The sequence below is a fragment of the Zootoca vivipara genome, chromosome 2, assembly GCF_963506605.1.
Source record: "Zootoca vivipara chromosome 2, rZooViv1.1, whole genome shotgun sequence".
Taxonomy (NCBI): Eukaryota; Metazoa; Chordata; class Lepidosauria; order Squamata; family Lacertidae; genus Zootoca; species Zootoca vivipara.
In genome coordinates, this window is record NC_083277.1 from 24,596,771 (window position 1) to 24,619,711 (window position 22,941).

Here is a 22,941-nt window from a genome sequence, read left to right on the forward strand (position 1 = left end):
TGAGTGTGTGTGTGTGTGAGAGGGAGAGAGAGAGAGAGAGGAGAAAACAAGCCCTCCCTTGCTGGTCAGGGGCGGGAGAAAGGTCCCAGATTCTCTAGGTTCCCCTTCCTCCCTCTCCGAGTTTAATGGGTGTTTGGCTGTGGCGACGGCATCCCCAGTCTGCCGATGTGAACAAGAGGGGAAGAGCGAGAGCTGTGGAATGCCATCCTGCAATGTTGAAATTGCCATTGTAATTTCCGCTCCCTGCTCTGTTGCCTCGCTCGCTTTCCACCTCCGCGAACCCCCCGCCCCGTCCTTCTTTCTTCCTCCCCCTCCCCTTTTCAGTGATCCTCTTTTCCTCTCTGCCCTCCCCCCATGCACTCCGGTGTCTGATTAAATGAGAAGGAAGTTTGGGAGTGGAGGCTGCAAAGCTCTCCCTTTAAGAGGCAGCCTGCAATGACGAATTGTTGAAATTGCCATTGCAGGCTGCCTCTTAAAGGGAGAGCTTCACTCCCACACTTCCTTCTCATTTAATCAGACACCGGAGCACGGGTGAGCGAGCCAACGGAGCAGGGAGTTTTTTGTTCAAGTGGGGCGGGAAGGAAACCCACCTGATCACTTCTTGGAGTGGTTTAAAGCCACAGCGTCCCCTGGTAAAAGGCTGAGATTTCTTCACCATCCCTGTTTACTTGCTACAGCCTTTCTCCTTCTTCCCCCAGTGTATTTTAAGACACCCCTTGAAAATAAGCCATATGCTTATTTTCTTGAGTAAAATAAATACAAGACGGTGTCTTAAAATAGGAGAAACACGGTATCTAATTCTGATGGTCATTTGTGTAGGGCTGCTTACAGCATAGGCCTTTGACTCTGTGCCCACTGTACATTTTCAGTCTTCCTTCCGTTAAGGTAGCAGATTTTTTAATTTCAAGTGGGCAAGATAGAATTAACCCATGGAACATTAATGACCTGCTTTTCCCTGCCGCCTAGGAAAATTCCTCCAGCGACAAGCAACACTACATCCTTGCGCGCTCCACACCGGACAAGCTCGACACCTGTGTCGCAGTACGGCTCCAGCACAACAGGTTTCCTCTTGCCCGCCACAGCTATGCCCTCGCCAGCACACGTGTCTCCTTCCTGTTTATCCCTCAGTGGGAAATCGGTACCATCCCACGGGACTACGCTCAATGCCAACCCTGCTAGTTTTGGTGCAGCAGAACCTGCCTGCAGTATGCAATCAAGACAAGTGTCTACATCCCCTTCCACGCCTCCAGTGCTTTCCTCGGTACCGTCGCCTCTGTCCAGCAAACCTCAGAAATTGAAATCCAGCAAGTCTTTCAAGCCTAAGGAATCTTCTGCTAGCAGCGCCAACTGCAACAGTACCAGTAGCAACAGCAGCGGTGGCAGCTCAGGAAAGAAGCGTAAGAACAGTTCTGCGCTGCCAGCACCTTCTTCTCATTCCACAGAGTCCTTTAGGAAGAACTGTGTGGTAAACTCTGGAAACTCTGGGGCTTCTTATCACTCGCCTGGGATGTCTTCGTCCCACAGCCTCAACTGTATGACTGGTAAAGCTAACTCGGTTAGCCTCAAACATGACCAATCAGGGAGGGGCCCTCCGACTGGGAGCCCTGCAGAATCTATAAAAAGAATGAGTGTGATGGTGAACAGTGGCGATTCCACCCTGTCGTTGGGGCCATTCATTCACCAGTCCAGCGAGCTGACTGTCAACTCGCATGGCGGGTTTTCACATTCACATCCTTCCCTAGACAAATTCATAGGAAAGAAAAGAAAGTGCTCGCCTGGTTCAAGCAGCATAAACAGCAGCAGCAAAGCAAACAAGGTTGCCAAATTGCCGCCAGTGAACAACATTCATACGAAACACGCTGGTGCAATCCCAGGGACACAAGGACTGATGAACAATTCTATCCTTCATCAGGTATGAAATCTTACTTGGGCCATATTGATATCCAGACAAGTTACTTTGACAAATTCCCATTCCGGACAGTACTTGCCTACTGGAGGTGATTTTTTTTCTTGTCAGAGATGTTGGCGCTGGATATCTTGGGTGTATGCTTCGCTTCGCAAAATGGTTTATTATTATTATTATTATTATTATTATTATTATTATTATTATTATTATTATTATCTCCCCCCCCCATGGATGCTGTTGCTTGTTGGAAGCATTATTCCCTTTCATCTTTTGGGACTTGTTGAATTTTTAAGACATGGCACAGATTCCTTGTTGGGGGAAATAGCACGATCCAGCTGGGCTCACCTATATATCCTGAAGGGCTTTTCTGTTTTCAGCTATGAGAAACCAACGACTTCTTCATGTTTGAGGATATTATTATTATTTATTAAATTTGTATGTTACGTTTCATCCAAAGATCCCAGAGCAGTTCACAAAATAAAAATACAAAATACATAATAAAGCAAAAGCAAAATTTTTACCAATGAACCCTGCTTCCATAAACACATTTAAAAGGCCATAGAATAGCCAAAGCTCTGGTTATAGAGAAAAGATTTTGCCTGGAGCCTAAAGATATGTAATAAAGACACCAGGCAAGCCTCTCTCTAGGGAGGGCATTCCACAAACGGAGCCACCGCAGAAAGGGGACATTTTTGTGTTGCTGCCCTCCAGACCTCTCATGGAGGAGGCACACAAAGAAAGGCGACAGATGATTGCAGGGCCCAGGTCAGTTCATACAGGGAGAGGTGGTCCTTGATGTATTGCATTCTTCGGCTATTTAAGGCTTTATAAGTCAGAACCAGCCCTTTGAATTGGTCCTGGAAACTAATCGGCAGCCAGTGCAGTCGGGCCAGGATTGATGTAATACAGTATGCTCAAACCTTTTTGCCCTGGTGAGCAACCTGGCCACTGAATTCTGCACCAGCAGAGGCAGCCGTATGTATAACGTGTTGCAGCAATCTAACCTAACGGTTATCAGAGCAGAGACAACAGAAGTTAGACTTGGGGTGCAGCTGGGCCACCAGCCGAAGCTGAGAGAAGGCACTCCACACCAATGAGGCTACCTGAGTCTGAAGCAACAGCAAAGGATCTAGAAGTATTCCCAAGTATTCCCACTCCTTTATCGAGGGAATGTAACGCCATCAAGAGCAGGCAACCTCCCACCCATCCAGTCTAGGGAACCACCCACTGACAGTGCCTCAGTCGTCTCTGGCTTGAACTTCCGTTTGTTGGCTCTCATCCAGTCCATTCCTTCACATAGCCAGAAACAGGTACCCCATGGGGCTGCTTGCAAGTTGGAAGAGCTTAGTTGTGCCATTGAAAACAACTCAAACAGATAGCTTTGTGCCAGTGGGATTCAAGTCTGTTTGCCTTTCGCCAGATTGCCAGCTTGTAGCTTAAATACCACTAGTGGATCAACTCATAGTTTTTGTTTTTCAAAACTGCTGCACCCGCCAAGAAAAGCAGCGCTGATTTTATTATTATTTTAACAGGACATAATGGGTTACATAGTTATTTATTTGATAATTACTGGTCATCTCGGCAACCAGGGGCAGGTGCCTTATTGCAAACGAACAAGTTGCTGATTGGAATTGACAATATTATACCACAATGAACTAAAGGGAGGATATGGGACTGGTCAGTAAAACAGAAATTCATGTTTTTTTAATCAGTAACCTTACCGAAATTTTAGAAGCCACTTCATAATTTTCAACCTTGATGACAAGTAATTGAACTTTGCCCATATACTGTGTTTTGTTTTTGTTTTTAAAAAGATTTTCCTTTGACGCATAAGAAAGGGAGGGGTCAAGTAGATTAGTTTTTTGCTGTTGCTGTGACAAAGAACCCTATACAGAAATATGCCTAACAAATCTGATGATAAAGCAATAAAATGCATATAGCTTTTCCCCACCCCAAGAAAGTCGATGTTTGGTTGCTAACCTGTTGCCACTGAATTTTGCCAGAGCATGTTTTGGGGTTCCCAGGTGATATAAGTGGGCATAGCTTTATCACTTAGTATATTTAATATTTATTTATCTGTTTTTCCTCTTTTCATTTGTGTGAAAGCCAAAGGCTCGTCCCTAACAGTTGACACAGACAATGCCATGGTAAGAAAAGAACTGGATTATTTTCACTACAAGCGGGGGGAAATGAATAAATCTCCATCTGGAAATCCTGGACTCCAAGATGCCTTTTGAGTTCTCCCAGCTTCCCACAGTCCTCAGGTGTGGAAATCTACTGGACTGTCACACAATCAAGGAGTTTCCCTGAAGCCATGTCTGTAGCAGCGAAGCTTGGAAATGGACTCTGGATTGCTGTTCAGCCACAGGATATTTCCTCTCAGTGTTACCAGTGGTCTGGACAGCTTGCTACAAAAGCCCTGTGAGATGTCACTTACAGGAGTACATCACCTTGCCACTATTTGATCTAGGTTGGTTGGGCAAAGCAATGTTTGAGAAAGAACATTACTGTGGACTTGTTTTTTTCTTTTCCCCTTTTCTTCTGATAGTGTCATAGGCGTAATTAACTGCCCCTTTGGCACTGTCCAGTGAAAACCCCTCACGAAGGAGGGGGCACAATGTGTTAGGCACAATAAACAGAAGAAGAAGAAGAAGCCCTCAACAAGGGAATACGGCTTTAGTGTTTTATAGCAATGTTCCTTGATTGGAATGCAAAAATAGCACAACTTAGAAAACAAAAACGGTCTACGTTTTGCCCAGCCTTTTGCAAGTAATTTGGGATAAGAAGCTGTCAGGAGTTCTAAAAAACAAACACAAAAATGTTCTTGGCCATCACTGAAAAATTTAAAAAAGCATATTTAAATAGTGAAATCACATGGTACAGAACAATTTTATGAGCATCATCTGCCAAGCACAGCTGCTCAGTGTTTTTCCTTCATTCCAGTGGAGCGTTCGTAGGGTCCTATACAACTGCCACTGAAATGAAATAAGGTTGCACAGTGACATTGTATGGAGGAGGGCTGTGCCTGCTTGATTTTGAATAAAATTGCTTTGATTTTTTTTTTAAAAAAAACCAAACCCAGATGCAAAACTCTCAAATCCAAAATGGTGAATGACCTCTCAAACTATTCCCAAAGAATATATTTCTTGACCTATACTGTATGCCATAAGCCTTTGTTGTTTTGGGTAGGTGGGTGGGGGAAACTGAAAATGCCAATCTAAGTTGGTTGTACCATCCAACCTTTTAAAAAACAGAACACAAAATAGTCCTTATAAAACTGAAATGCAAACCTTTAAAACGATGAAATCTCAATGCTATTTTTCTTGAAAGATTTTTCCAGTAAGTTGATGCCTTGTTCACATAACCAAATTAGCATTCCGTTCAATAAAGTCCACATTCAGATTTTTTGGATGACTGCATTAAGTGCCAGTTCAAATTCTGAGTTCAGTGTTAAATGCACCCCTTGTACAGCCATCTTGTGAGCAAAGGGGGAGTGTTTTAAACGCCATCCAGTCCCAAGTGGTCATTCCCCTTGTTCCCATGAGTAAAAAGTGTTTTGTTTTAAAGTAATATCCTCAGAAGGGCTTTAATATTATCATTTGATCTGGATGTTTGTGACACTAGTGAATCTCGAACTGCAACCTGGAATTTCTACACATTTTATCACGTGAAAGGAAAAAAATAAAAATAAACCCCAAACCATAGGTCATGACACAGGCAGAGCTTTCCTTCAGCAAGCCCGTAGAAAGTAAATTTCTATCCATTTAAATGGGGTGTGTTTTGGATTGTGGATTCAGACAGCCTCCCCAATGAGAATTTGTTCTTGCAATAATCAAGTGAGGCTAGATTGTCTGAGGGTGCCAACTGACTGCAGACTCTGCTGAAGCTACAGTTCTCAGCATGCTATATTTTCACCACTTCTCAAAGTGATAGGTGCAGAATCCATTGCACCTTGGGTACCCCATCAGATCACCTAGCTCTGTTCCACTCCTATCCTTGATAAAAATGCGTGGCCAAATGGTTAGCAGCACTCATTGAGGAAGAAAGCTGATTGTCTGAATCCATCCTCAACAGGGCTTGTGCAGGAGAAGCTCTCAGTGGAATGTGTGCCTGTAGACTTCTGCCTTAAAGGGGCACCAGATCTTGCTAAGATTAGACAATCTGAGCCTATCTAATTCACACAGTCCAGCCTCTCTCCCTACCATGGTGGTGCACATCAGGGATTCTAAAACCACCGCAAGCAGCAGCTGCTTGGGTTTTGTTTTTTAAACCTGTTGAGGTTTTCAAATTTGCTATGATTATTAAAACACAGTGAAGCAACAAGACTCTATGCAGACAACTCTAAAGCCTTGAATTCACAAAAGATCATGTGTTTGTTTTTTAAGTAAAGGAATAATATTTTGGATGGTGATGATTATGCAAATATTTAAAAAGAGGGAGGGCCTGAACAACCCTTCAGTTTCTAGAGGATGCTATAAAATGTTAAAACCTCTTAATTGGCTAACTTGGGGCATGGGAGGAGACGACCAAAGTAATGTATCTGCTCCGCAGAGAGAAAATCGATACTGACTCCTTCCCATGTGTTGGATATTTTCGATCACAAGTGCAATTTGGTTTTGATAGATTTACCTTCGAAGGCTGACAAATTTTTCATAAGTTAAACCTTTAGTGGCTTTAAGTACTCAAAAATGTCTGTTTTATAAATATTATGTTGCTCTGAAAGCATCAAAGCAAGTCTTAGGCTCCTTAAAAGACATGCAGATCTTTGTAAAAAGTTCAGCAGTTAACCACTGTGTTTAATTTATATGAGTTGCAGCTCTGGGCCCAATTCCCACTGTGAATGTCTCCATTGCAAGCCATGTTGAAACGGGAGCTTCACACAAACACAGCCATGCTCTTGCGCAAAGCCCCGCCTGATGCATTCAGTGGGGCTTATGTAAGTGACATTCCAGGATGGAATTGTGGCCTGTATCTGTTATGGCTTATAATTTTAAAACTTGCCATGAATAGAACCAGAGGACGTCTTAATTTATGCCTGCCCTCAAAGTGTAGACTTGCTTAAATATTATACGAACAATATTCCATTTTGGGGGCTTAGTAATAAATGGAATGATTGTTTTTGAAGCTTTTATTGTCTGACAACATTCTTATTGTAAATAATTAAGGAAATTTCAGATTTAATTTATCTTGCAAGATTTGCAGTGGCTGGGTTGTTTCTTAGAAAGATTTTGGTATTAATTTAAGAGATACAATTTTTATAGTCTTTCCAGCTTCTCATTATGACTCCTGCAGTTTTCTTAACCTAAAATAAATAAAAAAAATTAAAAAATGTTGCAATGATGAACAAAGAATTATACGAAAATAATGAAACCCATAATTTTGTATCTTTATTTTGGAATTTCTTGTTCTATTATAAATATTGAAGTATCCCTATTTCAGAAGACATATTTTGTTAATTGATTGTACATATTTAAATATGTATTTTTGCACAGGTCTTTTTTTCTTATATCCAGTTTTGGTACAATTGAAAATCATCTAGTATTTATTAATTAAAAGAGAAAAGCAAATACTTTTTTATAATTTGAAGTGGTTCACTGCCAATCCAATAGATAACATGCCTACTTTGCAGTTTTTAAGGGATGTCTCTGTTTAGGGAGGGGGGAGGGGGAAGAGTTGTGTCTCTTTCTTTTAATGTCTTGGGAATTGCTGGATACAAACGAAGGCTCTGGCATTGCACTCTGATGCCCACAGGCGCCACTTCTCTAAGCAGGGAGGCTGTGTGGCATTTAGATGTATATGGTTGGCCTGCTCTGGTATACACAACATTTCTTACAGTTACCCGAGTCCCAGAAGACTACCTTTTAGTTATGACACACGGCTTCTAATTCTTCTATTTCTTTTTCTTTTAGCATTTGTGTATGTGTGCACATGTATGTGAGTCTTTACGTGGTTTAAAAAACTAATGGAAAAACTGAAAGTGCCTGATTTATATATCTAGATTTTAAGCTTGGACTGTTTTTTAGACAGCTTCTCCTTTAAAGACTTGAATGTTCTGTTGGGAAAAAGAATTGGAGCTTGCTTTCCCCACCTACACATGACTACATATTAATGCAGGAGAGAGGATGGCGGAAGGGGCAGGATAAAACAAAATCAAAAGTTCCTAGCAAGTCCCTAGTTCATAAATAATCCCGAGGGTTCTGGAGATACTTTTCAACAAGTAAATTTGACTATTTTCTTCTGTTGCTATCGGCTAGAACTTAAAAACGAAACGAAACAAAAAACAACAACAGAATGTTGACATTATTTTGTATTGTTGAAAAAATAAGTTACCTCTCGAAGCAATTTTACAAACTACCAACACAAGCCGCCGCCAGGCTATCCTCTGCACAAGCCTCACTGAAATGAATGGGATTTAGCAAGTGCGCAACTCCCTCTTCGTTCCAGTGAGGTTTGAATGGGAGCGGTTCACATAGTGTGGTTTCAACCCATCATCTTCCGGTAAGTCGTCTTCCGGCAAGAGTTGTTATTGCCAAGGATGTTTGTTTCTGCTTTGTCTTTTTTGGGAAGGGGGGAATTGTACGGTGAAGGGGATTGGGCTTGAAAAGATTGTTCTGCTTTCCTTAAGCAGAAGGTCATTTATTTTAAAAGCTTTTGTGCAAAATATCCTAATTTTTATGAAAGGTGATTATTGTTATTTTTTAATGAGCACTACATAATGTCAATAAGAATGTAGGCTGTGGAAGCTTCTTGCTTTTGGAGTTGAGCCCGGCTCCATAGAAAGGGGAAAAAAGCAATCTCCTGTGTAAAATGTGTGAATAGTTTGATAATTTGTATACATATTCAAGAGCATCTGCTCAGAGCTGAAATTTTTGTGTTGGCTGCTGTATAGTACATGAACAAATGTCATGGGGTAGAAAAAAAATTACTTTGGATATTTAAAAGAAGAAAATAAATATATAGTCTATTTGTTTTGTAACAAGTTTCTGTAAATAAAATAATTTATACTATTTATAAGAAAAAAGTTGTGCTTTTGCTTCATGACCAGGAAATTAGCTTGTTGTATAAACAAGATGTTACTGAAACAAGGCAATAAAATGATTAGGTTGTCTTTATGAGATGCACAATTATGTTTCTGCTTCATTATGAAGACCAACAAAAATTAGTCGTAGCGGAATGAAAATACGAGCCATGTTAGCTTCTGCCTGCCAAGAACCCCAACCCATGTATGTCAGGTAGATAGGCAGCAAAGCTGCTTTAGTGTTCCTTTGCTACTGTTTTTGAGGCAAACTTTTTAAAGAACAGGAAGGGACACAGCTATGGTATGGACAGTGATTCGCCTACACTGGAAGTTAAGATGATGTGTGTCTCCAGTCTCCCTTACTTTGAGTGTGTCCAGTTTCTGTTCCTACATTAATCAGTGCTGAAACAGGGGTGTAAATAAGTATTTGGAATATCCAGGGCTGTGGCACAAGGTGAGTGAATGCTACTGCCCCTCTCGTTGGGTTCACTAAACCAGATTATGAGTAGATGCAGATGGAGAGAGTATCTCACTGACACTGCCTGCCCTCAAAGTCCATCAAGGGAAGTGGTTCCCCAATTCATTTCTGCCGTCCCACGTTTTAGAGGCAGTCGAGAGCAATTGGAGCATCAACACATTTTCTAGTTTTCCATCAAGTAAGAGAGATCCCTTCTCCCACTGGCAATTGTTCTATACCAGGCATGTCCAACTTGCAAGTCTGTGATCTACTCACAGTATTAAAAAACAACTGACAGTTATCTACCCATTGTCATTGGAGGGAGGAGCATGGGTGTGTGGAAGGGGAGGATTGACCAGTTGTTGAGCGCTCCCCCCCCCCCCCGGCTCTGGCCGGCTGGCTATCAATCAGGATCCCAAGATCAACCAGGAACCACCAATAACACCCCACTATCGACCTGTGGATTTGATAAAAGCTACGAGTTGGCAAGTGAAATGGAACAAACTAAGCTGAATCCTAATCTATAGCTCCCATTTCTTATGCTGGGGCAGTATCTTGAGAAAGTCTTGCAGAGATTTGATGTTTGTTCTTCATTAATAAACATCTAAGGAAAATGTGCTCTACCGGGACAAATATCACAGGAGTGTGCTGGCTATTCTTTGAGGTGTTACAATTGTCTACAGCTGCTTGCTTTGTACTTTGGGAGCTGCGCAAAGTGGCTTTTGTCAAACCCAGTCTTTCCCTATATGTCAGGTGTAGGGTGGGTAGACATGGCTTCCCAAAACAGCCTCATGGGTTGAATGAGTAAAAGTGGCAGGCTCAGATTTGGCCATAGGTTGGGCTCCACACACCTGCTGTATGTAGACAGTACACGACATCTTGTGTAGAGCTTGTAGCGACAGGATGCCCGATTATTAGAAACATTCATCCTTGTCATTTAAATGACAGTAGTGTAGAGGTTTTTTCAGTTATTACACGGTAGATTTTGTTTAAGGCTTAATCATAAATACTAAGCTCATTTTGGGTTCTAGACGACCTGCTCGGGTTTCTTTACCTCCAAGGTAAAGCAGGTTGGGAAGTGTGTGGATTGTGTCAGCCAACATTCCTTGGATGCCTCATGCTAGATGTACAGTTTAACTGAGTAGTTTCTCCACACCTCATCAAAGCAGTTGTTAATGTATCTTCTAGAAGCCTGCTTTTCAGTACTGTCTCTTATCTTCAGTGGCCTAATGGTGCTCTGCTTTCTGTTCCCCTGCTTGAGTAATCCAATATTTATCATCCCATTTCATCTCTCAATAGGTTGCTGCTGCAGCCCCCAACCCAACTCTCCCTATCCAAGCAGACACTAAAATATCACGCTGAAGCTTAGCATGACATAATTTTGCATGGCAGCAATTTATCTAAGCCGCACATTTACCTTGGGGGGGAAGCTGGCCAGCTGTGTTGGAAAGATTTCTTGGTTTTGAACATTAAGTCAAAAGAGGCGGGGGGAGAAAATATATGCTCTCCCACAGGGAACAGGCCACCAGTAACTCAGTCTTTTGGGACAAACTCCAGCACTAAGCTTTGACTTGCAAGTGGGCAACCCTCACCTGGTTCTTGGTCAGTCTTAGCCATACCCTAGGAAGAAGTATACAGTACTGTCTGCTACAAGAATGGCGAGTGGGGAGCTTTAAACCTCCCACCAGGCTCCTGGTTCAGCTCAACTGGTTGTTGATCACCTTGGCAACGCAAGTGGCCCCACTCGGCATCTCAAGCAGCATCCATCCCCTGCTGCTTTAAAATAAACCAATTTTATTAACCAAGTTAAGCCCACTCAAGGAACAGAACAATCAACTGTATTATACATTTAATAAATGAAACTGATCTGAAAACACAAACAGAACATTTATAGAGTTTTGTTAACGTATGGAAGTAGCCTATAAAAAAACCCCTTAACTATACCACGGTTCCAATTTCCTCTACTCCACGGTTCCAATTTCCTCAGCAATAGCAGAAGAAATACCATACAGTGATGACCTCCAAAATGGTTCAGTCTCAACTATACACTCCCCCTTTTGCTTTTTAAAAAGTTACATGTTGATTACTCTAGAAAGCTTCTGCACTCTGTTTAGCAGCAAGTCTCCCTTTTTAATGGTTTCTTGATACTGCCAGTTCTTGCTGTCGGGCCTAGAGAGAGAGAGAGAGAGAGAGAGAGAGAGAGAGAGAATTTAGTCAGGTGGTTCTCTAGCAATGACTTATCAAACAGCTCCCAAAAACTGTTTAAAGAGTTCCTCAAAATACTGAACAAGAAGCTCATGAGCAAAGCTGTAATGGCAGACAAAGTTTCCTGAAAGTTCATCACTACTAATCCTTCCCTGGAACACACAGGTACAGGAGAGCATGGGTGTGTTTTCAGTAATATTTAGCTCAGCTGGGCAACAAGCCTGGCCAGTACTGCCCCACCCCATTTGCTGAGAGTGCATCCTGACAGATGAGCTGATGAGACAAAGTTTGGAAACACACTGTTCTATCTCTAATAAAGATATTGTTCCAGTGGAAAGAGTATTTTGAGTTCGGTGAGCAGAGCTTATCTCACCTGGCTTTGAGCAAGCTACTATCTCTCCATCGGTAAATGTAAAAAAAGCATTCTATGCAATAGGTTTGGTTGGGCAACAATTAAAAGGCTGCAAAGTGCTTAATGTTAAGCCTGATGTCACTACTAGTTTCTTGGGATCAGTGGGTGTGGTGTCCAACATACTGTACCTGTTAGTTTCTACTATTTCGTTGACTTTGTCTATTTTGCAGTGTAGTCGCCCAGCAGCAATAAATCTTGACAATTCCCTGGGGAGAGAGAGAGAACGCTTAGGACACCACCATCTGTATCTGTTGCAAAGCACCTGAAATTTCATGGTGGAGGATGCAAGACTGGCATTTTTTTGCTCCAGTTTGGGGCCTTGCCTCAGAGGTGGAAGGAAGGTTACCCTGAGGTACAAGCCTAACATTGTGGCCTACAGCCATGCTACTTGATGCAGGCAGCCGTCGCTTCTTGAAATATGTTGGAAAGTCCTTCGACCAGCATAATTAAATGCCGCTCTGTTGTTTATAGCCATCAAACTAAAGAACTGCAATTAGCAAACCGCAATGGGGCTAGGGCTGCTTAGTGGCTGCTGCGGTGCAACTCTCAGACCCTTCCGCTCTTGAAGCTTACACCTGTGTAACACATGGGCTGGCGTTTCTGGTGCAGTGTGCAATGGCACAATCAAATAAGATGCTGCAGCAGCATTCCTGTAATCTACGGAGCCTTTCTAGCAAGATTTTATAGCACACCAAGGATGCACAGCAGGCGCTGATTTGATAACCGCAGGGAGTGATGGTCCCAGCCCACAAAGGGATTTAAACACAGCACCAGCATCCTTCAACTGCGCCCAGAAGAAGCAAGTGTGTAGCTGCTGAGCATTAGCTGTACAAGTTCTTGCCTCCCTCCGTCAGCTGGAGGCGCACCAAACCACCCTGTACCAGCTGCAGCACAGCCATATTCACAGGCACACACACACACACACACACACACACACACACACACACACACACCCATCCAGCATATTATAGTTGATCTTTGGTTACAAAAGCCTCAGGAAGACTTCCTGTCTTCCTGTTCCAAAACTGAAGGGTGGAGTCCGTACAGAGTGCAGCTGCCACAAGCACCCCCAAGGCTCCTCTGCTCAGATTATATGCATGGGGTTGACTCTGTGACCCTTGGGGTCCCTTCCAACTCTACAATTCTGTGATTCTTGCCTTGCCCAACCTCTGTAAATCTTGCAATAAATGGTTCTTCCTCACGTAGTTTTTTTAAACAAAGGTATCAAATGAGTTAGCTAGACGGGAATCACTATAAACTGTAGAAATGCATTTAAAATATAGAGATATATATAGATATACTTACTGATCTATGAACTCTACACAGACTCCAAAAGCATCTGCCATGTAACCTAGTGTAAGCGACCTATAGGATTCTAGGAGCTGGCTGTAGGCATGGATTCTCATTTCCCGAACGTAATAGCGATAGTGGGGCGCAAACAGCCAATCTTTCTTCATCTCTTGCTCTACGGTGGCTGAAAGGGAAACGTAAGGTCTGCGTCTCACAAAAGTTTTTCTCCCCCCCGGAAGGTAGTTTAACAGCATGAACCGTGTGCCAATGTGGTGGCCTCTGAATATTGTTGGACTCTCAGTCTCCCATCAGCCCCAGACAGCATAGCCAATGGGCAGGGATGATGGAAGATGGAGCTCAACATCATCTGAAGGACATCACACTGGCTACGCCTGATGCAAACCAGTGAGGGCAAGGTAAGCCTCTCTTGGGAGACCTGCATACCTGCTAGCATCAACACCTGCGTTCCTGTGTGGCCAGCCCCTTAAGAAAGATTGAATACCCTTAGCTTCTCTCATCCAGGAGACAACATGGGAAGCACAGTCTATTTAAAGTTGAGTGGCAAGGACCAAATCTTATGTTATTTGTGGGCATTTTACTTCTGCGCTCATGAAACACATTCCACCTTCCTTCTCATTTGTTCTGCCTGCTGAAGCAGTTACATCCTGAACCAGCTTTGGATCAGCTTTACTTACCTCTTCGAAATCTCAGCTTAATTCTTGCCTGTCCTTTAACTGAGGATGGGCCAAAACGTTTGAGACTGCTAATCCTAGGAGATGGGGAGGGCAAGTCTTGGTGGGTAGGGGGAAGGGGATGTGTGTTTTTTGTTTCTGTCTTTAAAATGCAAATTATATATAGGGAGGGGGGGACTGCTAATCCTAGGAGATGGGGAGGGCAAGTATGGGCAGCCTGGCTGCGCATGTAACCCACAAGCTGTGTGCTACCCACTTACTCACTTAACAGCCCAGTAACCCCCCCCCCCGAGCAAAAAAGCAGAAACCCTTCCTTACCCAGCGACTGGAAGAAAACTGAATACCGACATTCATAGAGTGAAAAAAGATATTGCCGGACTTTGGGTAAACTGTGCAAAACCTCCAGAATCTCTGCCCCTTTGATAACCTAAAAGAGATCAGACAAAGCCAGCAAAAAATCATACATGAGAGAAATAAGGAACACAAAGCACTCTCTGAAGGTTCTCTGTGGAAGTAGCTGCTTGGCGTACCTTCTCTCTAAGGTCAGGCCTGTCTAATGCAATCATGCTGACATAGACTGTGTATGTTACAAAGGTTTTGTAATCCATAAGTTCGTAAGATGTAAATGTTGAAACTGTATCCAGGAAAAGCTCGGCTGCCTGCTTGAAGTCTCGAATGGCCACGCAGTAAAGACCCTGGTAGACCTTAAGACGGTTCCGCCGGTCCCAATCTCCTCCTTCCTCTATTAGGCTTTTAAAAGAAAACAGGTATGTGTGTTATTTCCCCAGCATCCTTAGCCATGCACAAGCATTTTCATCAATTTGCTTAACTAGCTTTATCACAGTAGTTCAAACAAAAGCTATGGGATGGTTTTGCTTTGAGACTATACTGCAACCTTTGACAAAGCGGCGCGCTGCAGGTTGCTTTCAGCTGCAGTTCTCATCAACTCCTCTGATGTATGGCCTTTTTAAGGATCATAATGTTTCTGAAAATTCTGGATTTCATGCCACACTTCATCTAAAGTATACACTCGAAGCCATTTCCTAGCAACCAGATTGCATCTTCAGAACCTGCATTACTGTTAAGTGAGAGACATCCACTAATGCTTTGCACATCAAGGTAACAGCAGCAGCAACAGAAATGGTACCTTTTTGCTTTTTCAGTGTTCCGGGTGATGAGGTCATTGTCCATGTAAAACAGGCCAATTCGGAGGAGATAGAATACAATATCCAGCCGATGTCCTAGAGCCACAGTTTTGTCATATGTCTTCCGAAAGGCAGTCAGAGCAGCTTCCTGACGAGACAGCATTTGCTTAAGTTAGATGCCGCAGATTTGACGCTCTGGAGAACAGATCTGTAATTTGCTAACAGGTACCCCCCGCCCCCCATTGTACCATCCAAGGTTCTGCACTACATCCCCCCACTGATTGAAGGAAAGCAGGTAGGTATGAGGAGCATGACCCTTTCAGCTAACAAATAACAGAGATCAGGAGTGCACTGACATGGAACAGTAAGCCAGGGTTTCTGGCTAACCACGGTTTACCACAAATGAGCAGCATATTCACACAGCTTTCCTGATTTCTCCTCCTCTGGTGCAACCACGATAAACGACAAACCAAGGCTTAAAGATGGGTTTGTGATTGTGGCTTTTTGGGGAGAAGCAAAACCACAATCTGAGAACTCGTGGAAGCAGAAGTGGGGCTGACTGACCCCCCCCCCTCCCAATATTTCTCTGGCTACAACTTCAGGCCTTCTCACATTGAGGGGAACTCCATGCATGCAATTGAATGCGCTCAGAATCCTCCACACAGCTGAGAATTCCGATCACATACCGAGCACACAAAGAGATCCTCTTCAAATCACCCTGCTCAATGCACAGAAGTCAATGGGAATAGCAGAGCCAACGCACACCCACCTGCCCCTCCCTCCCGCCCCATGTTCTGAGAATGTGTGGAGGCAAATGCCCAGAAAGCGCTTTATTTACGTAAAAAATAAAATACCTTGTCCCCGATGCGGCAGAGATATTCAGCTTTGGCCATCATGGCATCTCGGATTTCACTTTCCCCCAAGTTCTTCTCTGCATCTTCCAGCTGCTCATCAAGGCGTTTCAACTCCTCCTCATTCGCCTTCTTCATCTTATTCAAGAGATCTGTATCTACCTGCCAATCAAGTGACTTGCAGAGGGATTCATAATACGGGGCCATGTCTGTGGATGACAACGACACAACCGTTTGAACACTTAGCCCTGCCAAAATCATATCTTAGAAGATCACAACAGCAAAAAGTTCAGAAGAAATTAACATTGCTTTGTCCCCTCACATAAGCAGAAAACCAGCATGAGGCAGTGATTAGGAGTGTTTGGCCTGAGACTGGGGAGGCCTAAATTCAAATCCTCACTCAGGCAAAAAATGCAACCTTGGACCTCACACTCATTCTCAGCCCAACCTGCCTCGTGGTGGTTTTTGCGAGGATAAAACCGGGTAAATCACAGTGTATGCTTTTTAAAAGTGAGAGTGCATTCAGTAGTGGCACACTCCTACACTAAAATCTTAAATGGCTCCCTGCAATCTACTATCTCTGGATCCGTCCAAGAGCACCACATTAAGCTGATAGGCCACTTCTTCATATTGTGTGCTTGCATCATCATAATCATCATCATACAGTGGATGCTCGGGTTGCAAACGTGATCCGTGCGGGAGGCACATTCGCAACCTGCAGCGCCACATCTGCGCATGTGCAGGTCACGATTTGGTGCTTCTACGCATGCACAAAGCACGATTTAGTGCTTCTGCGCATGTGCCAAAACATGGAAGTAACCCATTCCAGTACTTCTGGGTTCGGCGCGGTGCGCAACCCAATGCGTCTGTATCCCAAGGTATTTATTATTTCTACCCTGCCCATCTGGCTGGGTTTCCCCAGCCACTCTGGGCAGCTTTCAACAGAACATTAAGAACAGAATAAAACTTCAAACATTAAAAACTTCCATAAACAGGGCTGCCGTCATATGTCTTCTAAAAGTCGCAGTTGTTTATGTCCTTGACATCTGATGGAAGGGCACTGCACAGGGCGGGCGCCACTACCGAGAAGGCCCTCTGCCTGGTTCCCTGTAACCTCACTTCTTGCAGTGAGGGAACCGCCAGAAGGCCCTCAGCACTGGATCTCAGTGTCCAGGCAGAACAATGGGGGTGGAGATGGTCCTTCAGGTATACTGGGCCGAGGCCATTTAGGGCTTTAAAGGTCAGCACCAACACTTTGAATTGTGCTCGGAAACGTACAGGGAACCAATGTAGGGCTTTTCATGGTCTCGGCAGCCACTCCCATTCACCAGTCTAGCTGCAACTTTCTGGATTAGTTGCAGTTTCTGGGTCACCTTCAAAGGTAGCCCCACATAGAGCACATTGCAGTAGTCCAAGCAGGAGATAACTAGAACATGCACCACTCTAGCGAGACAGTCTGCAGGAAGGTAGGGTCTCAGCCTGCATACCAGATGGAGCTGGTAGACAGCTGCCCTGGACACAGAAATGACCTGCGCCTCCATAGACAGCTGTGAGTCCAAAATGACTCCCAGGCTGCACATCTGCTTCTTTAGGGGCACAGTTGCCCCATTCAGGACCATAGAGTCCTCCACATCCACCTGCCCCCCCCAAACAGTACTTCGGTCTTGTCAGGATTCAACCTCAATCTGTTAGCCGTCATCCCTCCTCCAACAGCCCCCAGGACCTTCACTGGCTCTGAAAGAGAGGTAGAGCTAGGTATCATCTGCATACTGATGAACACCCAGCCCAAACCCCCTGATGATCTCTTCCAAGGGCTTCATATAGATATTAAAAAGCATGGGGGAGAGGACAGAGCCCTGAGGCACCCAAGTGAGAGCCCAGGGGTCTGAACACTCATCCACCAACACCACTTTCTGGACACAGCCCAGGAGAAAGGAGTGGAACTACTGTATAACAGTGCCCCCAGCTCCCAGACAGCTCCTAGACTCTAGACGATCCAGAAGGATGTCATGATCAATGGAATCAAAAGCCACTGAGAGATCTCAGATTTAGAAGACATCTGAAGGCAGCCCTGTTTAGGGAGGCTTTTAATGTTTAATAATTATTTTATTTCATTTTTCTGTTGGAAGCCGCCCAGAGTGGCTGGGGAAACCCAGCCAGATGGGCAGGGTATAAGTAATAAATTATTATTAATTATTATTATTATTATCATCATCATCATCATCCATGGTAAAGGCACATGCCAAATATTTTATTCATTTTGAATCCAGATTTGAAAGAAAATTGCAACAGCTACCTATTTGCCTGACCAAGCGCAGCAGCGGGGAGATTTCAGGCTTGCAGAATCTAGGTTTATTTTTTTACTAGAACCTCCAAATCCACCAAAGAGAGACAGATGCAAAAGACATACATTATCAAAGTCTACTGAGCCCAAGATTTGCTTTGAGTTCCAGAGCACCTCCAGGATATTGGAGAGTGTGTCATTTTGCTGTCGCCATTGTTCAACAACTGGGAGTCAGAAACCTTTACAAGTATAGTGCACATCCCCCAGAGATCTACTAGCAGTGCCCACCCCTTACCTAAAGGAGATGCTATCTTCCAAACACAAGATCTCTGAAATTACGTGTTCCTACACAATGGAGATCATAGTGGAACCTAAATGCTACTGGAATATTTTCTTCACAGTCCCCAGTACACCTAAAGAGACTGTGAAACACTCCCTGAAGATGTACATACTATAAATGACACTTACTCAATCCCTCTCATGCACATAACCAAACAACCCATTCATGGCACAGCTTTCTTCCATCCAACTTATAACACAAAGGTAAGTGACAATATTGAGAGCAATCCCGAGAAAGGAACAAAGCAATCTTTTTAAGAAGGTGAGGAAGCGCATATGGTAATTATCTGGATAGAAAGCAATAAATATACAGATGACAGAATGCAAGAACTAGCAAGTACTGTATACAAAAAAAATGTTGACAGTGCCTCAGCAGTTACAAAGGTGGCACTGTAGTTAATTCAACATTTAAATAGTGCTATTATTCAGGGCCAAAAGTCATCCAGTAGTGTAAGGGGGTATTGCATGTATGGGATGGAGGAGATGAAAACTAGGAAAGGATGTGGGACTCCAACCAACAGTCTGGGATGATGGGAGCAGTAGTCCAACTGTTTCTGGAGGGCTACAGTTTAGCCATCCCTGGTGTAATAAAAACAAAGCAAGTTAAGATGAGGACGAAGAAAGCCTGCAACTGCCCTAACCTCATCTAATTGGTTCCTCTCTAAGCAAAGTGTCCCGCCACCACTAGCACACAATCACACCCACATTACGCTTCTACTTCTCCTGTGTCCATTGCAGGAACTGCCAGAGTAACTAAGGACCCTTCCTAGTATATCAGCACAGAGGAAGTCAGAGAATGACAGAAATAATCAAGCAGAGGCTGGGGACTTCTTTCCCTTAGTGTGGTTCCTACTTCAGGCTTACTGTTTTAAAAACCAGCAACCTCTCATTGTGTGATTGTAAAGTGGTACCGCTGCCTGCATTTTTGGACTCTCCTTAGAGAGCATACTATGTCATAGCTGTCAAGTTTTCCCTTTTCTCGTGAGGAAGCTTATTCAGCATAAGGGAATTTCTCTTTTAAAAAGGGAGAACTTGACAGCTATGTACTGTGTATTCTCTATGTGGGGCAAAGCAGAGGGTGGGGAAAACTATCATAATGAGCTACTGCACATCAATGTTTACCACTACCACACACTGGATATGAAGTATTAAAAAATAACAGCAATAGCAACAATCCCCTTTTCCATGAACCTGTACTGACCCCATTCCTCTCCCTATTAACAATATTTCCCACACCCCTGAGCATGCACAGAGTACCTTTCCCTCCCCAATAATATTCCCTGTTCCTCTGAGCCTTCCTCCCCCTATTATCCAAGCAATAGTCTCTGCCCAAAGCAGCAACCTTGAGAGGAGAAGAGACTGGATGGGCTATGTAAAATAATAATACTTTGTGATTTTCAGTTATACACATTTCAAAGTTTTACAATCATTTTAACATTTCAAAACCCGACTTCCTCCTCTTTCAGCAGTTCCATAAATTTATATTTATCATTAGCTGCATATTCTAAATCAATTTAACTTACTATTTCATTCATCTACTTTATATACTTACTCTTGTGAAACTGCAGGTTATTACAGTGATCCTGCCATCCTTATCTGTTTACAATTTATTGGTACATATCCAACAAACCATCTCCATTCTTTTATTTATTTATTTTTTAAAAACCTTCTTGTCTCGATTTCTTATTTTCCCAGTAAGTTCCGCTCGCCATTTCTGCATAGTCCATGAGCTTTAGTATCCAATCTTCTTTCGTCGGGACTCCTTTCCATTCCATTTTGGGGGCAAATAACATTCTTGCCGCGGTAGTTATATACATGAATAAATTCCTATACCGTTTAGAGCAGTTCTACCCCAATCATTCCCAGAGGGCTATTAACGTTGAATGGCTTTTTAAATGTTGTTACCCACCCCGACCCCCCGCATGTTTTTAAGCTGCCATTTTTTTCTAATCGGTGAGCCGCTTTGAGCCCCTGTCTGGGAAAAGGCGGGGGAATAAAACGACTGACTCCTCAGAGCAAGAGCCCCAGCCGAGGCGGCCTCCCCTCACTCACCGTGTTCACGGATGGCGGCCATGAGCTCCTGGCGCACGGCCGGGTCGGGGCGCTTCGACTGGAGGCTGAGGAGGAAGCGCAGCTGGGCGATGCGGAGGTCGGGGTTCTTGGGGAGGCCCTCCTCCTCCAGGTTCTCCAGAGGCATCTCGGCGGCGGGCGGAGCGGGGTGGATGGAGCCGGTAGGTGGGCGAGGACAGGAGCTCGGTCGGCCGGCAGAGACAGCGGGAGAGAGACAGCAGCGGAGTGACTCAGCCCGTCACCCGGAACCGGAAGCAGCCGGCCAGGGAAGCCTCTTCTTCCGGCGCCGCGCCCACAGCGCGCGGCAACTTCCGCCGCGGCCGAAGGAGAACTTCCGGGTTCAGCCTTCGCGACGCGGAGCCGCCATGTGCGGAACTGCTGCGGTCTCGCCAGAGGAGTCCACGCCCCTGCAGGCTCCCCCTGTGGGCATTTCGGTTTAATTTGAAATCCCGCTTTCTTCCCCTCCCAATGAGCGGGCAAGCTCGTTTCTATTTATTTCCATTTTATTTTATTTATCTTTTTTGAAATCCCAACTTTCCCCCGCTCCCAATGAGCGGGCAAGCTTATTTCTATTTATTTCCATATTACTTTTAAAAATCTTGCAGTATTTGAAACCCCAACTTTCTTTCCTCCCAATCCAATGAGCGGGCTGGCTTATTTTTTATTAATTTTGAAATCTCACCTCTTTTCCGTCGCCCCCATCTCCATGAGATGGCAGGCTTATTCTTATTCGTATTATTATTATTATTATTATTAAAATCCCACATTTTCCCCCTCCTAAGGAGCGGCCAGGCTATCTATCTATCTATCTAGTTCTTTATATTAAATTTCTGTATCGCCCTTCATCTAAGGATCTCAGGGCGGTTTTTACAATATAAAAACACAAAAATACATAACGGCCAGAAAGAAAAAAGATAACCACACAAAGACGCGCGCACACTACTTAAAAAGCCAGATTGATTATTTTAATTTTAAATCTCACTTCCATCCCAGGTTCAGCATGTGGTTATCTCCCTCCATACCATTTGATCATCCTCTCAACAACTTCAAATTTGCTGGTCATTTCTGTTTCACTGCATTGTAATCTTATATTAAGTCGCCAGATGGTGCTGTTTCAGAGCTCATAGGTGTGGCTGAATTCAGGATTTAGGGACTTGCTCCAGAGAAACCACAAATTACTGACAAATATGATTAAAAAGGTCGCAGGGAGACCATGCCCGTGTTTAATCTACTTTCTTGCGGAACCGAAGGACTGTTGCTTACCTTGTTTGTTTTCAAGCTTGCTCTGCTACAAGCTTATTATTTGCAGTCACAGCTTGCTACCTAATTTCCACCAGCAAGAATCTCACATTAAATAATAGGTGTCAGATTCATTCATGTTCATATATAATTAAAACCATATGAGACAAATACATTGTCTGGAATTGCTTTTAAATTACCATCGTTATAAATGAGCTTTATACAGTCAGACCCACTGGTCTGTTTAGCTCGCTACTGGCAGTGACTGGCAATGATTTTCTGGCGGATTCAGAGGGGAAATCTCTCACAGTCCTACCTGGAAATGTCAGGGATTGAATCTGGGACCTTCTGGAGGCAAGGCAGAGGGTTCTACCACAGAACTACAGCCCTTTCCCTTAACTGTCCTGCTCATAAACACATGGGGCCACATTAAAGCACTATAATACTACTACAGCCATGGCTTCCCCCAAGGAATTCTGGGAGCTGTAGTTTGTTAAGGGTGCTGGGAATTGTTAAGAGACCCCTGTTGCCCTCACAGAGCATACAATTCTCAGAATGCTTTAACACTCAATCCTGCGTCACAGGAAATGGAGAACATCTCCATTTTTTATTTATTTTTTAATATTTTATTCTGTTTTGAGATACAATAAGAATAAAGATTGAAAAAATGAAAAAATAAAAATAAATAACAAGACATTAAGAAATTAAACAATTATCAAACATTAATAACATAAAATAATCATCAAAACAAAACATAAGAACATAGGAACATAAAGGATAGCCCCCCTTACCCCTTACCCCCCCCAACTTGTGATAACTTCCAGCCTTTTCTCTATTCCGGTTTCTGTTTCCAAATTCTTTTGTATACCTTTTTTCTCATTCTCTTCCGTTACTGTTTACAGTTTCTTGAGCCCTTCACCTATCTGCTAAGAGATTGACATTTTCTACAATTTTTGCTTTGTATTCGTTAAATTTTTCCCAATCCTTATCAATTTTCTGTTGTGATATTCCTTTAGCTTCTCCTAATTTCCTC

General features: G+C 43.5%; 2 protein-coding genes across 5 annotated transcripts in view; one reads left to right on the forward strand and one right to left on the reverse strand.

Annotated features, from left to right (window-relative positions):
- ATXN7 (ataxin 7) overlaps positions 1-11,156 on the forward strand; it is a 97,706-nt gene extending 86,550 nt beyond the window's left edge. For all 4 annotated transcript variants that reach the window (XM_035106748.2, XM_035106747.2, XM_035106749.2 and 1 more), the window contains 2 exons: positions 967-1,912; positions 4,013-11,156. In XM_035106748.2, coding sequence (XP_034962639.2) covers positions 967-1,912; positions 4,013-4,030 — 964 coding nt within the window. In that variant the 3' untranslated portion in view covers positions 4,031-11,156. The remainder of the gene's footprint in view (positions 1-966; positions 1,913-4,012) is intronic.
- A 60-nt stretch (positions 11,157-11,216) lies between these two features.
- On the reverse strand, positions 11,217-20,922 carry PSMD6 (proteasome 26S subunit, non-ATPase 6). Its single transcript, XM_035106744.2, has 8 exons — positions 20,652-20,922; positions 15,980-16,185; positions 15,128-15,273; positions 14,511-14,730; positions 14,299-14,407; positions 13,304-13,472; positions 12,127-12,204; positions 11,217-11,550 (listed from the first exon to the last, which is right to left on the reverse strand). Exons 1-8 carry the CDS (start codon positions 20,794-20,796, stop codon positions 11,454-11,456), a joined length of 1,170 nt encoding a protein of 389 aa, XP_034962635.1. The 5' UTR covers positions 20,797-20,922; the 3' UTR covers positions 11,217-11,453.
- Positions 20,923-22,941: the final 2,019 nt, after the last annotated feature.

Coding starts and splice junctions, on each gene's coding strand:
- PSMD6 (XM_035106744.2), bottom strand. CDS start 20,796: ATGCCTCTGGAGAACCTGGAGGAGGAGGGCCTCCCCAAGAACCCCGAC. Junction 14,408..14,510: donor GGCCTGACCTTAGAGAGAAG/GTACGCCAAGCA, acceptor GATCTCTTTTAG/GTTATCAAAGGGGCAGAGAT. Junction 13,473..14,298: donor AGTTTTCTTCCAGTCGCTGG/GTAAGGAAGGGT, acceptor TTTCCCTTTCAG/CCACCGTAGAGCAAGAGATG.